The sequence below is a fragment of the Tupaia chinensis genome, unplaced genomic scaffold (assembly GCF_000334495.1).
Source record: "Tupaia chinensis unplaced genomic scaffold, TupChi_1.0 Scaffold138619_1, whole genome shotgun sequence".
Lineage (NCBI taxonomy): Eukaryota > Metazoa > Chordata > Mammalia > Scandentia > Tupaiidae > Tupaia > Tupaia belangeri.
In genome coordinates this window covers 931491-953683 of record NW_006198512.1, presented here as the reverse complement: position 1 = coordinate 953683, position 22193 = coordinate 931491, and the positions used below count along the sequence as shown (strand labels likewise).

Sequence of the window (22193 nt, the reverse complement as noted above, 5' to 3'; positions counted from 1 at the left end):
CATTCCTGGTCCAGCCTGATCCCAGTGCAGGACTGGAGAGGGGTCCCGGCTGTAGTGCAAGGAGCTGGGTTCTGCTCTCCCAGCACCCTGCCCTCTGTCCACTGCAGCCTACATGGCCATCTGGACCCATTTCTGCATCTCTCAGCTCTGACTCCCTGGACTCTGCCCCAGTCTCCTGTCCTCTGTTCCAGTGGCCCAAGGCAGCCACCTGGGGATGAAACACCCAGGTTCCCCTACAGGTCCCTGAGCCTTCACAGGCTGGCCCTTGGCCCCTCCTTCAGCCCACAGCCTGCCCTGCCTGACTCCCAGCTCACCCTGGAGGGCAGAAGCAGGCAGAGGGCTTGGTGGGGCTGGTGCTTGGAATAAGGGGGACCCGGGGCCATCTGTGGTCCACACTGAACCTCTGCCCGAGCACTCTGTCCCACACGGAGGCACACACCGTTTCTCTCTCTCTCTGTCTCTGTCTCTCTCACACACACACACACACACACACACACACACACAAACACCCCATTACTGTAGAGGCCTGGGCACTGAGCTATGTGTGGCCAAGGTACCGCTTCCCTGTACTAAACTGAGAATGGGAGCGGATGAGGAGAGCCGGCCCGCCCCAGGGACTGGACTGTGCTTTCTGCCTTGTCCTGCTGGGCCCCGTGGAGGCCAGAGGCCGAGCATAGCGTGTCCTCCACAGCCCCACCAGGAGTGACAGCAACAGCACCTGGACCTTGGAAGTCCCCTAATGTGACAGCTGAGAACATCAAACCCGAGGACCCTGTAGCTGGGTAGGTCCATGTCACACACCTACCACATACGTCACAGGGTATCTTCAGGCTACTCCGTGTAGCTTGAGACAGTGCAGTGCGGGTTTTGTTTACTTTTGTAATTTTCTTGTGGTTGTTGCTAAAACATGCACTCACCAGAGAGAGGGACATGAGAAATCGCCCCTGTTGGGGGTGGGGGGAGGTAGCTATGCCACAATCCTCTCTCCATTCTGTCTCACACACCTGGTACAATTTTCAAGCTGCTGGGTCCGAGACTCTAACTGGGATCCGGTGCCTTAACCACCATGCCACTACAAAGTATTCCCTTTTGTTGATAGGTTCTTGCTATAGGACGCATGTGCTCACCAGAAAGACAGAGACAGAGACAGAAAGCGAGAAATCACCCCCCAGGGGGGATGGTCACGCTGCAATCCCTTCTCCTCCATTCTCTCGGGATCTTGGGCATGCACGCACACGCGCCTGGCGTGAGTTTAAGCAACTGGGTAAAGGACTCGAACCGCGGTCAACTACATGGGAGTCCAGTGACAGAGCCATTACACCAACTGCTGGTCCCAAAGGATTCCCTTTTAAGGGACTCAAAAATACAACGAACATGACTCTAGTAGGTAAGAGAGAACGCGAGTTGCCAGCAACTACTCAGGCTTCCTCCTCCCACAGGCTCCTCCTTAGCCGCTGGCTCTCATCCCTATGGCCCCAACATAGCTGCTGAGATCCAGCCAGGAAGCAGGGGAGTCAGACACAGGACCCCCCACACTGTGGCAAGCCACAAGGATATTATTAACAGGCCCCTAACAAACTTGGGGCTGCAGCAGCGAGCTCGTGCCCACAGCCCTGTTAGGCGTGTGTAAGTACACGCGGGCCTGATGAAGTGGTCCCTTCCGCTGGGGGTGGGGACCAGGGTAAGAGGGGGTCACCTACAAAACCACTTTGGTGGTTACTGGGCTCAGGGTAGCTGGGATGTTTTAGAGGGTCTCTTATTTAGTACTCATGGCTCCCATCGGGTAGACACAGCAGGACACACAAAGGTCCCCTGTGCTCACGCTGCCCTTCCCCTGGAACGTAGCCATTCTGTGAGGAAGGATTTTGGGCACTCACGCGCACGCGTCCAGTTCCGAGACTCTAACTGGGATCCGGTGCCTTAACCACCATGCCACTACAAAGTATTCCCTTTTGTTGATAGGTTCTTGCTATAGGACGCATGTGCTCACCAGAAAGACAGAGACAGAGACAGAAAGCGAGAAATCACCCCCCAGGGGGGATGGTCACGCTGCAATCCCTTCTCCTCCATTCTCTCGGGATCTTGGGCATGCACGCACACGCGCCTGGCGTGAGTTTAAGCAACTGGGTAAAGGACTCGAACCGCGGTCAACTACATGGGAGTCCAGTGACAGAGCCATTACACCAACTGCTGGTCCCAAAGGATTCCCTTTTAAGGGACTCAAAAATACAACGAACATGACTCTAGTAGGTAAGAGAGAACGCGAGTTGCCAGCAACTACTCAGGCTTCCTCCTCCCACAGGCTCCTCCTTAGCCGCTGGCTCTCATCCCTATGGCCCCAACATAGCTGCTGAGATCCAGCCAGGAAGCAGGGGAGTCAGACACAGGACCCCCCACACTGTGGCAAGCCACAAGGATATTATTAACAGGCCCCTAACAAACTTGGGGCTGCAGCAGCGAGCTCGTGCCCACAGCCCTGTTAGGCGTGTGTAAGTACACGCGGGCCTGATGAAGTGGTCCCTTCCGCTGGGGGTGGGGACCAGGGTAAGAGGGGGTCACCTACAAAACCACTTTGGTGGTTACTGGGCTCAGGGTAGCTGGGATGTTTTAGAGGGTCTCTTATTTAGTACTCATGGCTCCCATCGGGTAGACACAGCAGGACACACAAAGGTCCCCTGTGCTCACGCTGCCCTTCCCCTGGAACGTAGCCATTCTGTGAGGAAGGATTTTGGGCACGCACGCACACGTGTCCAGTGTGATTTTCAAGCTGCCAGGTCTGGAACTCGTACTCAGAGTTGGCTGTGCGGGATCCAGTGCCTTAGCCACGCTGCCCCCTCCTGGCCCCGGGGACGGTGATTCTTACCCTGCATTGTTCAGTATCCAAGGACTAGCCTTGTCTCACTGCCCTGCAGCTGCAGCTTTGTGGGCAATGAACGCAGAACCCTAAGGAGACCCTTGGAAGCAGCGGGCCGCAGAGGAAGAGGCTGAGGCGGCCCTTGTACTTGCAGGAAAGTTTATTGCTGTTGCCTTACTTTACAAAACTAGATTTGCTTAAAACGTCTCCCAGTCTCATCAAGGAACCTGGTTGGGGGCGGCTGCGTGGGCGGGCCTCAGCGTCCATCCCCAGTCTGGAGCTCAGAACTCAGAACTGCTGCTGACTGGGGCCCTGCCGCCCTGCCTTTGGTGTCCGCTGGGCCCGCGGGGTCCCTGTGCCTGGGATCCGACTTCACGGCCGGCTCCCAGCCAGACACACACGGAGGCGAGTTCCGGGAGACCGGCTGTGGGGCCAGCCTGGCCCTCCCGGTAGAGGCAGGGTCTGGCTCAGGGAGGGCAGGCACGGCGCCAGTCACCCTGGGGAATACACCACAGGCTGTCTTGGTACTCTTGTGGCCAGCCTGGCTGCAGGCAGGGTCCGCTTTGGGCTGGCCGTGTGCACCAGCACCCGGGCCCGGGGTGGGCTGCAGGCGCTGTTTGGGCTGTGAGCGCTGGGCCCAGAAGTCCAGGGGTCCTTGTCCGCACGGCGAGTCACACCGGCCAGCTGTCCAGTGCTCTCCTCATGGTCTCTGTGGGGAGAGGTGTGAGCACAGGGAGGGTGAGGTCGGGGTTTATGCCCAACTCCACACCCTTCCAGGTGCCCAGGCCTGGCCTCCAGTAGGCCAGAGACAGCTGCTGCTCCCAGGCCTGGGGGCCCCTGACACCAACTGGGCCTGGGCTTCCGCACCCGCAGCAGCCCACGGGCAGGAGCCGGTGCCCCCTCCTGAGGGCTGGGCGCAGCTTTCCCGGCCGATTCGGAGTGTGTGCGAACTGCCAGAAGCCTGCTGCCTGGGTGAGGCCTGAGGGCGCCCCGGTAGAGGGACACTAGGACCTAGACGCATCCAGTGAAGGACACCTGCCTTCCTTCCAGCCAGCCTCCTTGATGGCCTGGGGGTGACTCCCCCATGGTCTGCACCCTCAATTCCCTTGTGCCTCCTCCCAGCCCTCACTAGGCACCAACCCATCCTCCAGGCTGATCAGACCCAGGCTCAACCCCACCCTGCCTTCCCTGCTCCATCTCAGGCCTCCCTACACACCGGCCTCTGCTCCTAGGAGGCTGCCCAGCTGTCGCTGCCAGCCCATGGGCCGCTGTCCCCTCCCCTAAGACTCAGCCTCTCACTCTCCCCCTAACCCATCAGTCAGTTCACTTAAGGTATCACCTCCTCCACAAAGCCTTCCCAGATCACTGCTCCCAGCCACACCTAATTCCCAGTAAAACTCTAGGAAATAGGAAGAATTAAGACGGACTCAGTCCTGCGTCTCCAAGCCCGGGACTTAGTGTCTGTGGGCAGGGATAGAGCAGATACACAGCCGACAGCGCCTGGGGTCTCCCGGCCTCACACTCCAGGGCCTGCAAAGCTCCGTCCAGGAAACCACACAGCCTTGAGAAGTGGAGCCGCTTCCCCACTCTGTAGGTGCTTTTCGTAGTTAGGGTACAAGAGGCTCTGTCCTGGGAAGTGGGGACACCCGGCAGGGCAGGGAACCGGACTCCACGGGAAGGAAAGGAAGGCATCGGCCAGACAGCCCCATGCAGGCCGGGTAAGGGAGAGGCTGGGCAAACATGCCCGCGGCAGCTGCAGCCAGCTCTGGCCAGGACACTCACTCCTGGCATGTGGGCGGGGGCACAGAGCAGATGCACGCCTCGGACCTGGCAGGGCCACCAGCCACGTGATCAAAGCAACGCCAAGGACTGCATGGTGACCTGTACCTGCCCAGCGGCCGCGGGCGCTCAATCGTTAGCAGTCAGTGACGACCCATCATTGTACTACCCCGTACTGGGGCTTCCCAAGAAAGAATCCGCTAACGGTATTCTATTCGGCCTGTTCCGCATAAACGATCTGCCCCTAGGATCACCTGCAGATGTCTCAAAAAAACAAGGGCATGTACTGCACGTGGTGGCCAGCAGGGGGCAGTGGAGGCCCCTGGGCTGGTGGGACCTTGGAAAATGGGTCTCTGTCCAGGAGCACTGCAGGCCTCGGCCACTGTGAACAGGGCAGGGAGGCGCGAGGGAGTGACCAGCTCCGGCTGACTGTGGCCACAGTGACCTGTGTCTGAGCTCCAGGGAGGGGGCCAGCCCTAGCACTGCAGTGTGACGGGCTGCCGCACCTCGGTTTCCCCACCTGTAGAAAGTCACGGGCAGTGGTGACAGTAATGGCCGGCTTTGCCGAGCTCTGCTCTGTAAAGCAGAGTGGTGGCTGGGCACCCACTTGGAACCAGGCCATCTCCGTAGTGCTGGGAGGGGGCACCCGTGGTCCCTACTTCAGAGAGAGGAGCCGAGACCTGAACCACAATGGCCACTGGCGAGGCACTGATGGCCGCCACAGCACGGCTGCCTAGACGGCTCCGGAGACGGCCGCAACACCGAACTCAGTGATGTGTCTCCACGCCCAGCCATACTGCCTGGCCTTGGCCTGAGTGTCATCCTACCCCCGAGAGCAGAACAGTGCCCGGCCCCAGGGGCTGGCAGAGCTTGGCAGGCTCCCGCTGCAGAACAAGCAGGCCAAGCAACCAGTGTGGGCCCAGGCCAGGAGGCTGTGGGCTGAGCCGGAAGCCGAGCTGATAATTGTGAACATGGAGCAGGGTGGGGTCTGCAAAGCCTTCCCTCCACTTGTGTATACTTGTGAAGTTTTCCCAGATAAAATTTTTACAAAAGAATGGCCACATGTCACAGTGATGCTGAAACCACAAAACAGAATGGAACGAGAGACAAGAAAAGGCCAGCCCGCCCTCGTGTCTCCAGGTGGAGTGCCAGATTCCTGGCAGCTTTAAGCTGTGCTGCTGTGCCCAGCACAGAGCCAGCACAGCTACCCCAGATTCGGAGGCCCCGAGGTCACAGGGCAGCCAGGGGATCCTTGCAGGCAGGACCCCTCCTCCTCCATACCCTGGCCCAGAACCTGGGGATCCTAGTCTGCACTGCCCACGGGCCCACCTGCCAGAAACACACCCTGCATAGCCGGGTAGAAACACCAGACGACCCCCACGGCCATCCGCACAGAGCCCCCGGGAGGCTGTGTCACAGTCTGTCTGGCTTCTGGAGCGACCTGCACCCAAGGGTGGGCATGTCTTTATGGACCATGCATAATCACAGCTAGATTTTGGAGTCAGAAGAAGACTGTTCTTGTATTATTATAGTTCATTTTTGAAAAGTGTATACTGCAGGAGAGCGAGCGAGGCAGAGAGGGAGAGGAGGAGAAAGCCCACAGCAGCTGGCTGCGCTGAGCCTGCGGGGTGCACGGCGGGGGGTGCTGGCAAATCCTCAAGACGAACACAAGAGGGGGCAGAAGGGCAGCAGCAAAGCACAACACTCTGTGAGTCTGCCCTGCATGGGAGGGTTCCTGGTTCAAGTCCGGTGACCTCCCCAAATACATCAGGCATGTGTGCCATGACCCAGGGCTGGCTGGGCGTGGATCATAGCATCAAGACCCCACTGAGGGGCTCTCTCTTTGCCTCTTTCTATGTCACTCTCACTCATGAAATTAAAACTGTAGGGACCAGCAGATGGCATAATGGCTATGTTGCTGGACTCCCATGTAGTCGACTGCAGTTCGAGTCCCAGACCCAGTGGCTTAAACTCACGCCAGGCGCACGTGCGTGTGAGCCCAAGATCCTGAGAGGAGAATGGAGGAGAAAGGATTGCGGTGTGGCCATCCCCCCTGGGGGGTGATTTCTCACTTTCTGTCTCTCTCTGTCTTTCTGTCTCTGGAGAGCGCTCATGCCCTATAGCGAAAACCCCTAAAAAAATAAATAAAATTTTTTAAAAAGAAGAAAGAAATTAAAACCATAAAATAAAAAATACTGGGGCTAGCTGAATGGTGGGATGTCATCATCAGCACAGAGCAGAGAAGGACCACCAGACTCTGGTGTTGGGGACAAGAATGGAGGTCTGCGGGGAGGGGGCGCCAGAGTGTCCCAGCAAAGGCTCCATGTTCCCAGCCCCAACCCCAGCCTGGGCCCATGCACGTGTGAAGCTGTTGTCCTGTGCCTGGCTGGGCTCCCAGGAAAGGTTCCATGCCCTCCGACCCATGCCCATGCCCATGCAAGCTGTGGTTGTCATGCACCTGGCTGGGCCCCCAGGAAAGGCTCCACATTCCCTGCCCCCATCTCAGCCTGGGTCCATGCCCATGTGAAGCTGTGGTTGTCGTGCACCTGGCTGGGCCCCAGGAGAGGCTCCATGCCCTCCGACCCACGCCCACACCCATGCCCACGTGAAGCTGTGGTTGTCGTGCACCTGGCTAGGTCCCCAGGGGAGCTCCATGCCCTCAGACCCACGCCCACACCCATGCCCACGTGAAGCTGTGGTTGTCATGCGCCTGGCTGGGCCGGCTCCCGGGCTTGCTGCTGCCGCTTGCATTGCTGTTGTTGGCGTTGAGGCCCTTGAGGCTGAGGTACGCAGCCTGCACGGTCTCCAGGTCCTCGCCTCTCAGCTGGTGCCACAGCTGTGCCGTCCTAAGGGGAGAGTCCAGATAAAGGACATTGAGCCTGCTCACAGGTCCCCGGCATGCACGCACCACGTGGGCCCTGGACACAGCAGGCAGGGTCCAGGCACTCTGGCCACGCTCAGGAACAGGCCATGGCACTTTTGGGTGCTGTGGACCATGGCTCTCCCGTGACAGCTCCCTGGCCACTGCAGCCCAAGAGCTGCTGGACAGCAGCAGGCACTGAGCATGGCTGTTTCCAACAGGACCTCATAAAGCAGGCGGCAGGGAGTCCTGGCAACAGATAGTGCCATTGGCCATGCGCCACTGAGGGCCTGACTGAGGCCCCGGAACCAGGCACTTACAGACAGTTAAAGAGGCACTTTTCTGTCACATCTATTTTATCGCAGTCAAAAAATACAAATAATAAAAGATAGATAAAATCACGATGAGGGAGCTAAAGCCCAGCACTGGGCCAGACCTTGCCTTGAGGGCTGGAGTTAACCAGCCTTCAGTCTGCAGTGACAGTGACTCCCCTCAAAGGCTGACGGACATCTGCCGCAGCCCTGAATGCTACCAACATACAAAGCACATGTGTGCACAGGCCTCAGAATAACACAGTCCTGGCACAGGCTGTGGTCTAGCAGTTACAGGAGCTGAGCTCCACATGGCCAAGCACTGTTCGAATCCCAGCCCCGGTGTCTTGAAAAGCACACCAAACGCACATGCCAGGATGGCCGAGGAGGAGGAGGAACTGCGATGTGGTCACACCTACTATGGGGCTGCTTTCTCCTGTCCCTCTCCCCCTCTCTGCCCTGTCTCCCTCTAGTGAGCTCATGCACCCTCTAGCGCAGTCCCCATGGCCCACAGTCCCACCAAGAGCAGCCTCTCAGGAGTCTGTGTGCCCACCCAGCTGTGATGCCATCTGCACCTATACCTGGCTGCTCAGCAGTGTCACCCATGGGCATGGGGGTGCTCCATGTCAGAGTGTTCCCCCGCGTGGGCTCAGACAGGTGCAGAGCGGCTGGGGCAGGCAGAGCTAGGGGTTCCTGGAGGTGTCTGCCCACTCCTCCCCCAGCAGGCACAGGTGCCCAGGATGCCAGGCCACAGGCCAGGCTCCCGGAGGGCAGAAGCCACCATACCTGTCGGGGCGTGGCTGCCCGCCCTTCTTCACGCACTTGAGGAGGCAGCAGGTGAGGAAGGCCATGGACATGAGCAGGATGATGGCGCAGCTCACTATGGAGGCGATCACCGCCACCTTGAAGCCGAAGGTCTCGTGTGGCGGCACGGCTGTGAGGGAGACCCGCCATGCACGAGTGTGGCGGTCGGGGTGGGGATGAGATAGGCGGCAGCTGACCCTCAGTGAGGACTGCATTGTCGACCACCAGTCACGGGCCAGACCCTAAACACATCCAACCTGGCCAGGTGCGGGGGGCGGGCAGGGGACACACTGTCCATGTAACTGGGCTGAAGCCACCTCCCCCCTAGGGAGCTGCTGGACTGGGGGTGCCTGGGGGGACTTACACTTGCACAAAGGGGTCCCTGAAGACCACTCAGCGAGGCTCCCCTTCCATGTGCAGGTGAGGAGGCTAGACCCCACCATCTGGTGGCCAGAGGGGCAGCGGAACACGAGCACGGTCCCCACGGCTGTGCCATCACCACGAAGGACCTGGAGGGTGCCCTGCGGGGGCGGCTGCAGGTGAGTGCAGGTGCCTAGGGAGAGAGAGGGCGTGAGGGGTGGGGGAGGTCCTGCCACAGTGGGGGGGGGGGGCAGGGTGCTGCCCACTGGGGAGCAGGAAAGTCTGCAAAGGTCACAGGACACGGGGGAATGTCGCTGGGGCTATCCAGATGCTAGGGCACAGCAGAGCCGGAGCCCGACTGAAGCACACACTGAGTGCCCGGAGGACTATGGTGTTTAAAAACAAGTATCAGCAAAGAGACAGACAGACAAAGACAAGTGTGAGAGAGCAGACAGACAGACGGACGAAGTGTGAGGTGACAGTGCAGGCAGACACAGACGGTCCTCGTTTAACGACAGTCTGGTTGTAGAGTGAATGGGCAGGGAAGCGTAAAGGCAGACTCCTGGGGGTGTCCTGGCACCAGAGGGCACGTGCTTTTCAGCAGCTGTCGCATGACATCACACCAGAACAGTGTCCTGGCCGTGTGAGAAGCACACTTTAGGAAAGAGTGAGAGAGCAACAGGACACCCCATAACACGACACAAACCGGGGTCACCATCCTCATCTATTCTGAATGCTGCTGTGGTGCAGCAGAGCCCTGATGGACCAGCGAACCCCGCGGTCTCCACGGCTGCGAATGCCAGCCAATAGACAGCAGCCACCTGTGCGGTGAAAGGGGCCCTGCAGAGCCAGTCCTGAGCGGGCGGTGCGAAGCAGGTTGTGAAGTGAGGACCGACTGAATATCACCCAGGCACCTCCGCGAAGGCGAGGCCAAGGGAGCAAGGGAACGAGAGAAGGTACGCAGACCACACCAGGAAAGTGGAAGGAAGGGCTGCTGTGGCCAAGCCAGCTGGTGGCGCACAGGAAAACGCCATCTTTGTGAGGCCCACCCACACGGCAAGGCTCCCAGCTCCAGGGCAGAGATCTCTGTGTGCCCCTGATACGGGGCTGGCTGGAGGGTGGGAGCAGATCGTGGTGGTCAAGATCCTGTTCAGGGTGCTGTCTCTCTCTCTCATGTAAGAAATAAACTTTTCTTTTATTTTCTTTTCTTTTTTAAAAGCTTTTTAGGGACCAGCAGGTGGCATGGTGGTTAAGGCGCTGGACACTCCCACATGGCCGACTGGGGTTCGAGTCCTGGACCTGGTGGCTTGCTTTCTCACTTCCTCTGTCTCTCTCTGGTCAAATTAAAAAAATCAATGAATGAATAAATAAAAAATAATTACTTTTAAAAGAAAGCTTTTGAAAAATGTAGATGAAAAATATTAGGAAAAGATATTTGTAAACCATGACAAGAGTCAGTATCCTTTATTTATTTATTTATTAAGAATTATTTTTATTTTTCTTCCTTCCTCCCTCCTTCCTTCTCTCTTTCTTTTTAATTTGACCAAAGAGGGATAGACCAAAAGAGAGAGAAGAAAAGTGAGAAAGCCTGCCGCGAGGTCCGGGTCTTGAACCATGGTCGGCCATGTGGGAGAGCAGCGCCTTTAACCATGATGCCACCTGCCAGCCCTGCAGTACCCTTCATTTATAAACAAATCTTATGTATCAAGCGAATCACCAAAGAAATGCACAGAGCCATAGAGGGTGACCGTCCCTCATGGCTTCAGCATGGCAGAGTACAGAGGACCAGGCTGAGTGTGAGTCCCCAGGCTGCGGGGTGGACCCCAACCTTCCTGGAGGGTGCGACCCGTGTTCCGAAGGCTCTCCGCCATATTTGCTCTTGAGGATCCAGCCCCAGAAAGGAAGGCTCTGCTGCACAGCTTCCTATGCCAGGAGGGCGGCCTCAGAGCCACCCTGGGCAGGAGAGGAGGGAAACACCTAGGTCTCTGGCAGCCACTGGTCTCCCGGTCAAGGAAGAGCCCATGGAGTGTCGTGGTGTCATCACAATGTGCCCTGGCACACGGACACAGAGCGATGCTCCCAACACAGTGGCAACCACAGGAACAGGTCTGCAGTAGCACAGTCTCGGCAGCTGGGACTTCTGCAGTAGGCTGAATAGCAAACCCGAATTCATCTCCGCCTGGGAGCTACTGTCGGGCCAGCTGTGCACTCAGCAGAGGCTTTGTCTGTGGGACACAGCTCCCTGTCCTACCCCATACAATGCCCAAGACGGTGAGGCTGGCATCTGGCTGTGCTTGGCCAGGCCGCGGCAACCACCCCAGCACTGCCAGTGACGGCTCGCCCCACTGGGATCTTGGGGGCTTAACAAGCTGAGCTACCGAGGGGAGCAGTGTGAAGCCAGGGTGGCTCTCAGGGGCTCTAAACCTGTTCGGGCAGGCCACTCTGCTTCTGCACTTACAAAAAAAGGTTTTATATGCCCCGATAATTGAAAAATGAGGCCACTTGTGAACGTGGGTGGGGGTAGGGCTGTGTTCGGCACACTTGGCTGGCAGGGTTGCAAGAGAGGTCAGTGCCGCCCCAGAACACACAGCACGGGTGCCTAATGGCTGCCGGCTATGCCACCTGGCAGTCGGGGAAACAGGTGTAGCAAGGCTGGAGGACACGCTAGGGCTGCTGGGCAGGAAGGTGACAGGGATGGAATTGGGACCCAGCACATCAGGTCCAGAACCTCAAGTTCAGAAGGACCTTCCCCTCCCAGCTCTTTCTCAGCAGCCCCAACCCTGGTTCCCATGCCCAGCCTTGTCTGGTTCCCATCCTCGGCCTTGCCTACCACAGCCTCCTGTCTTCCCATCCCAGCTCTGTAGCTGGGGAGGCGATCAAATGAAAAACTACACTTCCCAGCCTGCCCCACAGCTGGAAGCAGCCATGTGACTGAGCCCAGCCAATGGGATGTGAGTGCAGGTGCTGCGGCGGCTACGTCACTCAGGGAAGCAAAGACTGGAGGTGTGAAGTGGACTAGCTCTCAGCTGCCAACAAGAGGACATAAACAGTGGGGGGCCAGCAGGTGGCATGGTGGTTAAAGCACTGGATTCTCAAATGGCCGACCACAGTTTGAGTCCTGGACCCAGCAGCTTGAAAATCACACCAGGCATGACTTTCCCAAGAGGAGGATGGAGGAGAAGAGATTGGGGCATGGCCATGCCCCGGGGTGGTGATTTCTCACAATCCCTCTCCCTGTCTCTCTCTGGTGAGCACATGCGCCCCCTGGCGAATACCTAGAAAACAACAACTGGCTGGGCGTGAGGGCATCAGCCCGGTGGAAAACAACAGCTGGAACTAAGTCATTATAGGAACCGCTGGTAAATGGATGATTCAAACCTGATAAAACGTCTTAGTCAACATAGCTCAGTCTACTGTCCTACTTACCCTTGGGACCCTGTTAGGCCTACCCAAGAGTCTAAGGCAATAATAATAATAATAATAACCAAAGCAGGAATAATTCCAGGACAATACTCTGTGCTGGGCCTTGTGCTGGGCACTTGGGTGGGCTGTGGGGGAAAACGCAGAGCAAGCACCTGACCACACACAGAAGGAGGCCCGAGCAAGGGCGCCTGCCCGGGCCGTGCAAGCAGTGCAGATGGCATGCCCACGGGGGTGGTGTGAGAAGGTGAAATGCCCAGGCGCTGGGAAGGTGCTTGGCACACATTGAAGCAAGAGCCACGGGCATCTTCAGAAGTAAGAATTTCCACCCGAGTTTCGCAGCCCTAGAAACCAAGGCTCAAAGATGCCGAGGTCACTCAGCCAGTGAGAGGTTCAGCCGGAGAGGGCAAACATGCCCCTCCCACACTCCATCCCACCCCCACCCCGCCTCCCAGTGCCCCATCCTGTCTGCCTTTCCAATGCCCCCTGGTGGCCAGCCTCACTTCTGAGTGGGCCCATTTTCACTGCTCCCTGTCTGCGAATTTTCAGTATCACCATTACTATTTAACACATGCAATGTAAGCACACACAGGACGTTCTCTTCAAGAAGCGCCACACACTCCTCACTTCGTGCATGCAACACTCACCAAAACCCCTAGAGGCCAGCAGGAAGAAACCGTTACTACAGATGAGAAAACCAGGGCTCAGAAAAGTAGGCTGACCTGCCCAAACGCCTGATGGTAGAGATGGGGGCACAGCCTTGGACCCAGAGTTTAGGATTACTAATTTAATCATAGAACAAGAAGTGGGGGCAGTGGGGTAGGTATTTGCACTGTAAGTGGAACAGAGGGTTAGCATCTTTTCTAGATAAATGGCATTTATACATTAATAAGACAATGACAAAAAACAACAGCAAAAGGGTAAATTAGAAAAGAAAAACAAAACCCAGGAGGCAAGACCATTTGGCAGAAAAGAAAAGAAAGCCATTTGGATTAGAATAGGAAGAAGTAAGACTAACTCCGTTAGATGACACGATTGTGTATACCAAAAGTCCTCAGGAATCCTCTAAAAGTTACAAGAACTAAGAAGTTCAGCAGGGTTGTAGGATACAAGGGCAACATAGCTAAATCAACAGTATTTCTGTACGGCAGCAATGAGCAAACTGAAAATGAGCTTAAGGAAGCAATTCCATTTACAATAGTAGCAAAAAGAATTACATAGGCATAAACATGAAAAGAAGAACAAAACTTATACTCTGACAACTATAAAGCACTGTTGAAAGAGATTAGAGATCACTTAAATAAATGAAAAAAGTATCATGCTCATGGATCAGAAGACTTAATATTGTTAAAATGGCAATATTCCCCAAACTGATCTGCAGATTCAACACAATCCCCATCAAAATTCTAGCTGCCTTTTATGCAGAAATTGACAAGCTGATTCTAAAACTCATACAGAAATATAAAAGACTTAGAATAGCCAAAACAATCTTCAAAAAGAAGAACAAAGTTGGATGACTCATACTTCCCAATTTTGAAACCTACTACAAAGTTACAGTAATCAAAATTGGGGTTACTGACAGAAAATAGACAGGAATAGAACAGGGAATCCAGAAATAAACCCTCACATTTATACTCAAATTTTTTTCCTTAAAGTTTATTTATTTGTTCAAAAAGAGAGATAGGGAGATAGACTGGCACCACCAATAGGGCCTTCATACCGTTATCCACTCTTAGTCCCAGCCAGTGAGATCATAGGCATTTGTGTACACCCAGTGTGTATAGCAAGTGCCCAAGACCTTCCATGTAGGATGTGGCCTTAATGCTGCACTATCTGACCCTTAGAATCAACTGATTTTGACAAGGGTGCCAAGGCAGTTCAGTGGGAGTAGTTTCTCAACAGTTGGTTCTAGAGACAAATGCATATCCACATGCAAAAGAATGAAGTTGGACTCCTTCCTCATATTATTTACAAAAACTAACTTAAAATGAATCTAAGACCTCAATGTGAGAGCTAAGACTATAAAACTCTTAGAAGAAAAGACAAGAGTAAGTCTTGGTGACCTTAGGCAATGGTTTCTTAGAGATGATACCAAAGGCAAACACCGAAACAAAAAACAAAATTGGACTTTATCAAAATTTATAACTTTTGTGCTTCAAAAGACAGAATTTTTGAAAAGCCATAACTAATAAAATGAAAAGACAACCTACTGATAGGGAGAAAATATTTGTAAATCATAGATCTGATAAGAAACTTGTATTTAGAATATATAAAGATCATTATAATTCAATTATAAAAAGAAACCAAATTTAGTAATAGGCAAAGGATTTGAATACACATTTCTGAAGAGATGTGTTGATGGCTTACCAATAAGCACATGAAAATAGTCTCAACATTAGTTTTAGGGAAATGAAAACCAACAAGGTGAGATACCATCTCATATTTACCAAACCAGCCATACAGCAAAAAGGCATAATAACAAGTGCGAAGGAGAAACTAAAACTTCATACTCTGAGAGTGAGAATGTAAGAGTGCAATAGCTTTGGGAAGTGGTCTTGTGGTTTCCCAAACAGTTAAACATAGAATTATTACATGATCTAGTAATTCCACTCCTAGATAAACACCCAAGAGAAATGAAAACACATGTCTACACAAAAACTTGTATATGGATGTTCACAGCAGCGTCACTCATAATAGAAAGAAAGCTGAAACACTCAAATGCATATTGATTGATAAATGGACAAACAAAATGTGGCCCATACACATAATGGAATGTGATTCAGTCATGAAAAGGGACGAAGTACTGATACATGCTGAAACAGGGATGGACCTTGAAAACATGATGCTAAGAGAAAGAAGTCAACACAAGAGGTCACATATATATTTGCATTTATATGAAGTGATCAGAATAAGCAAACCAGGAGAGACAGAAAGATAACCAGTGATAGCCAGAGGCTGGAGGAGGGGAGAATTGGGTTTCAACTGCTAAGAAGTACAGGGTCTTCTTTTGCAGTGATGGTTATACACATCTGTGAAGGCACTAAAAACTACTGAGGTGTACACTTTAAGTGAGTGAATTGCACAGTAACGCATTATATCTCAATAAAGCTATTTTTTAAATTAGAGGGAGGAGCCAGCAGGTGTCCTGGTGGTTGGGACACTGGACTCCCACAAGGCCAACCAAGATTCAAATTCCAGACCCAGTGGCTTGAAAATCGCACCAGGCATGTGTATATATGGTGGGGGTGGGGCAAAATCCCAGGAAGAGAATGGAAGACAGGGGATTGCAGTGTGGCCATTTTTCCTAGGGGGTGATTTCTCACTTTCCTTCTTACTGTCTATCTCCAGCAAGTGGATGCACCCTATGGCAAAAACCTAAAAAATGAGGAATTTTTTATATCAATTAAAGAAATACACATTTAAAATCTATGATATGTTGACAAGTCAACTGGGGTGGACTCAGGTGTGTATCATGCTAGGTAAAGTGTCTTTACAATCTAAACGATCTATAGTGATTAAATGTATAAATAATTAAAATTAATAAAAAGTTAGGCTAATAAAAAATAAAATCTATAATAATTGTTTATGCCTCTTATCTCAGCTGGGATTAAAAAAGACTAGTCAACCAGGTTGCCAAGGGTGTGGGAGGGGAGCACACCTTCTGGGGTAATGTCCAGAGTGGGGAGGGCCAGAAGCCCCAGGAGGCAAGTGTCTTCCCTCCAGGCGCAGCCTTCCCGGGGTGCTGTGACACAGGCTGCACACCCCTCAGTGCTGGCACAGCCCTACACTTCCAGGCAAGGTGAGTTTTTTTAAGAGAGAGTTTTGCTATATGGAGCACGTGCTTGCTGGAAACAAGAAAGATAGAAAGTGAGAAATCATTCCCTGGGGGGCTGGCCATGCCACAATCCCTTCTCCTCCTTTCTCCTCTTGGAATTTTGGGTACGCACACACATGTGCCCAGCGTGAGTTTTAGGCTGCTGGGTCTGGACTCGAACCATGGTTGACTACATGGAAGTTTGACGATGTAACTATTATGCCATCTGCTGGCCCCACCCCCAAAGTGATTTTCAAGCCACAGGGTCTGGGATGTGACCCATGGTCTACCATGTGGAATCCAGTGACAACCGCCACGCCACCTGCTGGCCCCCGGGTTTATTTTTTTTTGGGGGGGGGGAGGGAAGGGGTTTTTTTGCTATAGAGCGCATGCGCTCACCAGACAGATAGAAAGAGACAGAGAGACAGAAAGCGAGAAATCACCCCCCTGGGGTGGATGGCCAGGCCACGCCACAATCCCTTCTCCTCCATTCTCCTCTCGTGATCTTGGGCATGCACACACACGTGCCCAGCGTGAGTTTAAGCCACTGGGTCCAGGACTTGAACCGCGGTTGACTACGTGGGAGTCCAGCGACATAGCCATTACACCAACTGCTGGTCCTGCCCCTGGGTCTATTTTTCATAACATGGGCTGACCTTCACTGGTCCTGGGGCCTCCAGGTCCCAGTGGTACAGACAGGACTCAAATTCTGACTCCAGAGTCTGGGCTCTTCATGAATACCACACTCTGGTGTCCACATACTTCAGAGTGGGAGTGAGGGAGGGAGAGAGGGAGGGAGAGAGGGAGGGAGGGAGGGAGGGACGGGATGGCAGTGCAGCCTCACAGACAAGAGTCATGAGAGATGGCCCGTCGGGGCAGACAGCAGGGCAGCCACGAGCTGGCCTCGTGCCCCTTCCCCAGGGCACTGGTGGCCAGCACTTCCCAGTCCTCAGTTTAGAAGTCCCACTTCTGCATTCTTCCTGCAGCCTATGTGGCCCCGGGCCTGTGTGGGAAAGGCTTGGGGGAAGGCCCAGTTCCTCCATGGCGGGGAAGCTGGAGACCACAGCGGTCATGCATCTGGCCGAGAGGCTGCGCAGTGAAGGGCAGAGTGGATGGAGCTGGATTCAAAAGAAGCCTACAGGGCCAACAGGTGGCATAGTGGTTAAGGTGCTGGACTCCCCACGGCGACACAGTTCGAGACTCAGACTTGGCACTTGAAACTGGGCGCAAGTGCATGTAAGCCCAAAATACAAAGAGGAGAATGGATTGCAGCATGGCCATTCTCTCTGGGGGGGCTGATTTCTCACTTTTTCTCTGTCTCTGTCTCTCCAGCAAGTGCACATGCCCTATAGCAAAAATCTCTCTAAAAGAAATAAAAATAAAAATGAAACCTGGGCCAGCCTCAGTGGCACACGGGTTCAGTGCCACTGTGCCCCCACGGGACCTGCACAGGAGGGCAGGGTTCCGCTGGTGCTGGCCTGCACCTTCAGGGCATGTGTGTGATTCTAGCTGGCAGGAGGCTGGGGTGGGCGGGTGGCAGAGCAGGACCTTGCCAGAGGTCCACGTGTGAAACATATGAAAGAAACATAAACTGAAACATAAAACTAGAATGGGTTGAAAACATATACGATGCTCAGAGTGGAAAGGGATGAGGGATGGAGTCGCGGGTGGGCGCAGGGGTGTGTAAAGGGCAGAGCCGAGCGGGGGTGTGCAGTTTTAACCCTTCCACTTTCGCTGCTGGGAAAACCTTCTTTGTCCCTGCTGACGTGGCAGTGACCCTGGCGGGCTCACTGTGCTGAGCGTCCACGCAGACCTGAACCTGACTGTCACAGGGTGGGACTGAGGTCTCCACAGACGAGAGGCCTGGGGCACCCAGGTCACTTCTTCCTGGGCCAGGCTCCGTCAACAAATGCTGCGCCAGGCAGGGCAGGGGGTGGGAGTGGACGAGATGATGATGGCCCAGCAAGGGATATCACACTCAGCTTCCTCCCAGGCTGACCAGGCTGACAGGGAGCGGCCCTCCCCGCCCCCACCCCCGGCCGCAGTGCTGTTGGACAGCAGGTGGGGGGGACAGAGAGGCGTCTCGGTTCACGCCTCGCCTTGGTTGTCAGCAGCCACATCCTGTCCTCCGTGCACACAAACCAACCGTGGGGGTGGGGGTGCACATCGTAAAGAAGTAAACCTCTCCCCAGACACCAGGGCCTGCCCTGCCTCTGTCATTAGGCCTCGTGAAGGGTGAGTGGCCACCCACGCCACATGTGACAACCTAGCTGTAACACGACCTGTAGGGAGCCCTCATGCAGCACTGCAGCACCGCAGAGGACCAGCCCAGGCCTGTGCCGTGGCCCACAACCACACGCATGGGCTGTGCAGAGACTGCTCCCACGGGGAAAGGGGGCAGGTGCAGGAGACTACCAGCCAAGAGGGGGTAGCTCTGGGACCCTGGCAGGAGACCTTGCATCCCAGTCAGCCAGCCTGGGGGCCTCAGCACGGGGGAGGCAAGGGGTGCCGTGGGGATGAGTCTTCCTTTCACAGTACTGGGGAGAGCCTGGGGGAGTGAGGTAGGAGGGGTGGGAGGGGCGCAGCAGGCTTCAGGTCTCCTGCCTCTTATCTCAGGGACCCTCCCACCTGCTGTGAGGCCAGGAGGCCAGGGAGCACCTCCTGAGCCCAACTTCTGCAGGGGCCTCAACCCCACCTACTGACCTAGGACACCCCATTCCCTGGTGGAAGCATCCAGTCCAGGCTGGAGGCAGAAGTCCTGCCCACTTGCAGCCCCCCAGGGCCACTGGGCACTGGCCCCCAACCCACCCTGCCCCAAGCTCCAGGCGACCCCATTCTGGGTGCACTGCCTTTTTCGCTAGTGCAAGTAACCTTAGAGGAGATGAGAAGGGCCTGCCCACCACACGGCAGGAAAGCAGGGTTCTGCTGACCTAGGAAGATCTCAGGTTAGGGGAGCCTTCCTGCCCTGCCTGGTGGAACGGGAACCGGCTGGCTGGGCCTGGTAGATGGCAATGTACTAGTCTCTGTTTCTCTCATAGAAAAGATGACAAAATGAATTTGTTTTGAGAGAGAAAAAAACAATAGGAAAAAGCCAAGTGAATGGATTTGATACAAACAAGATGCAAACTACAAAGCAGTGGCCCAGTCAAGCCCTTCTGGCCCAGAGGAGGATGGGAGGAAGCCCACCCCAGGGCCTGCATTTCCACCCCCCAGGCCTCAGCGTCTGTCTGCTGGTTCCCTGGCTCTCCCGTACCTAAGGCAGCAGGCCTGCCTGGGTGAGTGCCGCCCTCCCGGCTGGCACCTCCCCGAACCCGCACGGTGGGGTCTGAGAACATCCCTGCTTGTTAATCTTTTATCTGAAACCTTGGACCATGGGCAGCCTTTCTGCCCTCCTTTCTGGATCCCACACAGCCCCCACGCCCTCACCCGCCTCCCAGGGCCCAGGTAGATGCTTCCCTTTTATGCTGGCAAGGCACCTCCTACCTCTCCCATACTGAGGCCCCCAGGCTGGCCAGATGCAGGGTCTCATGCCAGGGTCAGCACCAGCCTGCACTCAGAGCTGCCCCCTCCTCACTGGCAGTCTCCTGTACCTGCCCCTTCACCCCCGAGGGGAGCAGCCTCTGCACAGCCCGGTGTAGACGTGGGCCTGGTGTGAGCTTGGGCTGGTCTTCAAAGTGTCTGTACTCTCACTGACGTCTGTGGTGCTGCTTGTGGTGTGGGAGAGGGGCAGGGAGGGAGAGAGGCAGCCCAGCCTGGGTCCCCACCTGCCAGACTTCACTCTGGGTCTCAGCTTCTCCAAAGGAGGAGTAAAAGCTCTAAAAGGGGAACCCTGAGACCTGGGCAGCTGAATGGCAGATGGCCTCGCAGCAGCCTGGGGCCCTGTGCCCTCGGTCCCCACCCTGTCTGCACCCACCTCCTGACATTTGGCCTCAGAGCTGCAGCTCCCTCCAGAGCAAAACTGGGCTAATTCCAGCAGCGGGAGGGTGAGCCTCCGAATCCCTAGGGTAGTGTGGAGGCTTCAGAGCCCTGGGCCTCTTGACCAGCAGATCTGCCAGCACTCTGGCAAGAGGCTATGGCCAGGCCTCAAAGGGCATGCACGACTCACACCGGCTCCCGCTGGGCCTTGATTTCTTGTCTGTAAACTGGGCACTGCCAGTTCTGTGGTGGGGCTGCAGGGGTGAGCCAAGTGGATGCCCACGGAGCTCACATATCCATTGGGCCGCTGGATGCCCCTGTTTCCCAGGCCCTTCCTCCAAGGTCCCTCACAGGGATGCCAGAGGTCACCTCCAGTCGCTGGAGCCCCGTGTTCCTGGACAATCTCCCAGATCAGGGAGTGCAGGAGCTGCTCTGGGGGAAGGCCAGGCCAGGCGTTCCACACACGCACTAGCTACTCCCACTCTGGGCCAGCCTCCCCACCCCAGGAGTGACCACCGGGGCCCCTGGGGTGCACGTCCCACTGAGCAAGCAGTGGAAACAGCCCCATTTCACGGATGGTAGGGGAATACACACCCAGTTGGTAGGTTTAGGCAGCGCCAACCTGTCTCCAAAGACCCCTGGCTCCATTCCTCCACTTCACAGCCCCGTTTCACAGCACCAGGGACTGAGGCCCGTGGCAGGCAGACTAGAGCATCTAGATGGTGGCATCACCTGTGGCAGATGCGGGCCCTCCTGGACTCCACCTGGAAGTCTGCAGGCCTGGGGCCAGGTGTCCACCACTTAGCAAAGTGGGCAACTGAGGCACAGGGTGGAGAGGCTTACCCCTCCCTGATCAGGAGAGACCCTAACCCCAACTCCAACGAGGGGCCCATTGCCTGGGACTCCCAGGGCACGTGTCTGAGAGGAGACTGAGCTGCTGGACAGGAGCGGAGCTGGGGCCAGGCACTAGCACCCCACTTCCCAAGCTGTTATGCAAACAGACTAGGGGGCTCATGTGTGACCCCTGGGCAGTACCAGACCCAAGGCAGGCCTCCTCAGAGACCCCACCACAAAATTAGGGACTCTGGCATTAGGTTGGGGGTGTCAGCAAATAACCAAACTCATGGGGACCTGGCAGGTAGCAGCCCACTCCCGAGCCTTCACTCAGCTTCCCCACCGGCGGAGAGAGCCAGCCCTTCCCCTGCCCCTTCTTTAGGCCTCAACTTCCTCTAGTGCCCAGAGCCTCAACTCGGCACCGCCCTGAGCTCCCAGGACCCTCTGGCGATCCCTGGAGGGCTGCCAGGAAGCCAGCTTGCAGGACCTGAGGTACAGGGTTCCGATTTGGGTTAGACTTCAGAAGCGCTCAAGTCCAACCTGGACCCTTGCGGAAACCCCTTCCGCACATTCTTGACACCAAACACGTCAAATAAAATAACGGCCAGCCTTGGGTCCTTCCAGAGACCTCTGAGCCGGGAGGGTCGAAGCCAGTCCCAGCCCGGTGACCTTGGGGAGACGCCCCCCTCGAAAAGGCTGTTTCCCCACCTGTAAAGGGGGCTGAGGCGTCACCAAGGAACCCCAAAGACGACAACTCTTTCCAGCGCGAAGCAGCCCCCAGCTGGCCCCTCTTACCCCAGCGGGCGGACCACGCGCCCACAGGTGAGGTCGGCTGGGGCTCAGGAGGAGGGGTGCGGCCGGGGCAGCGGGCCCCGCGGGGTGGGAGGCCGTGTCCGCCGGTTTTTTTTTCCGGCGTGGGGCGGCCCCCCGGGAATGGAGGCGGACCCCGGTCCGGCAGCTGTGCGCCGCCGCCTAGCTTCGGACGCTCGCCCGCTTCGATTCCACCTCGGGTGGTGAGGCCGTCAGGGCCCCCGCCCCGGCTTCCTAGTCTTTGAAATGGACGCAGGGCCCCGCGCGCGGCCCGGCCCTCACCTGTGCTGTTCCCCGGGGCGGCCGTGGTGACCCCAGCCCGCCCGCGGGGCCTCTTCGCTCTGCCGCGGAGGGTCGCGGCCGCCCAGCGCATCCTGCGCGCTCCACGGCTCCCGGGCCGACCTGGCGGGACCGGGGGCGGGGCAAACTGGG

The 22193-nt window shown here is 55.9% G+C and overlaps 1 protein-coding gene across 1 annotated transcript; it reads right to left on the bottom strand.

The window, feature by feature from the left end:
* Positions 1-2996: 2996 nt before the first annotated feature.
* SUSD3 (sushi domain containing 3) lies at positions 2997-22175 on the bottom strand. Its single transcript, XM_006161468.3, has 5 exons — positions 22044-22175; positions 8973-9161; positions 8591-8738; positions 7321-7479; positions 2997-3563 (listed from the first exon to the last, which is right to left on the bottom strand). Exons 1-5 carry the CDS (start codon positions 22132-22134, stop codon positions 3347-3349), a joined length of 804 nt encoding a protein of 267 aa, XP_006161530.1. The 5' UTR covers positions 22135-22175; the 3' UTR covers positions 2997-3346.
* Positions 22176-22193: the final 18 nt, after the last annotated feature.

Excerpts from the sequence above, each read along its gene's own strand:
- SUSD3 (XM_006161468.3), bottom strand. The coding sequence starts at position 22,134 with ATGCGCTGGGCGGCCGCGACCCTCCGCGGCAGAGCGAAGAGGCCCCGC. Across the intron at positions 9,162-22,043 it reads CGCCCCGGGGAACAGCACAG|GCACCTGCACTCACCTGCAG; the intron begins GTGAGGGCCGGG and ends CTCTCTCCCTAG. Across the intron at positions 8,739-8,972 it reads AGGGACCCCTTTGTGCAAGT|CCGTGCCGCCACACGAGACC; the intron begins GTAAGTCCCCCC and ends TCTCCCTCACAG.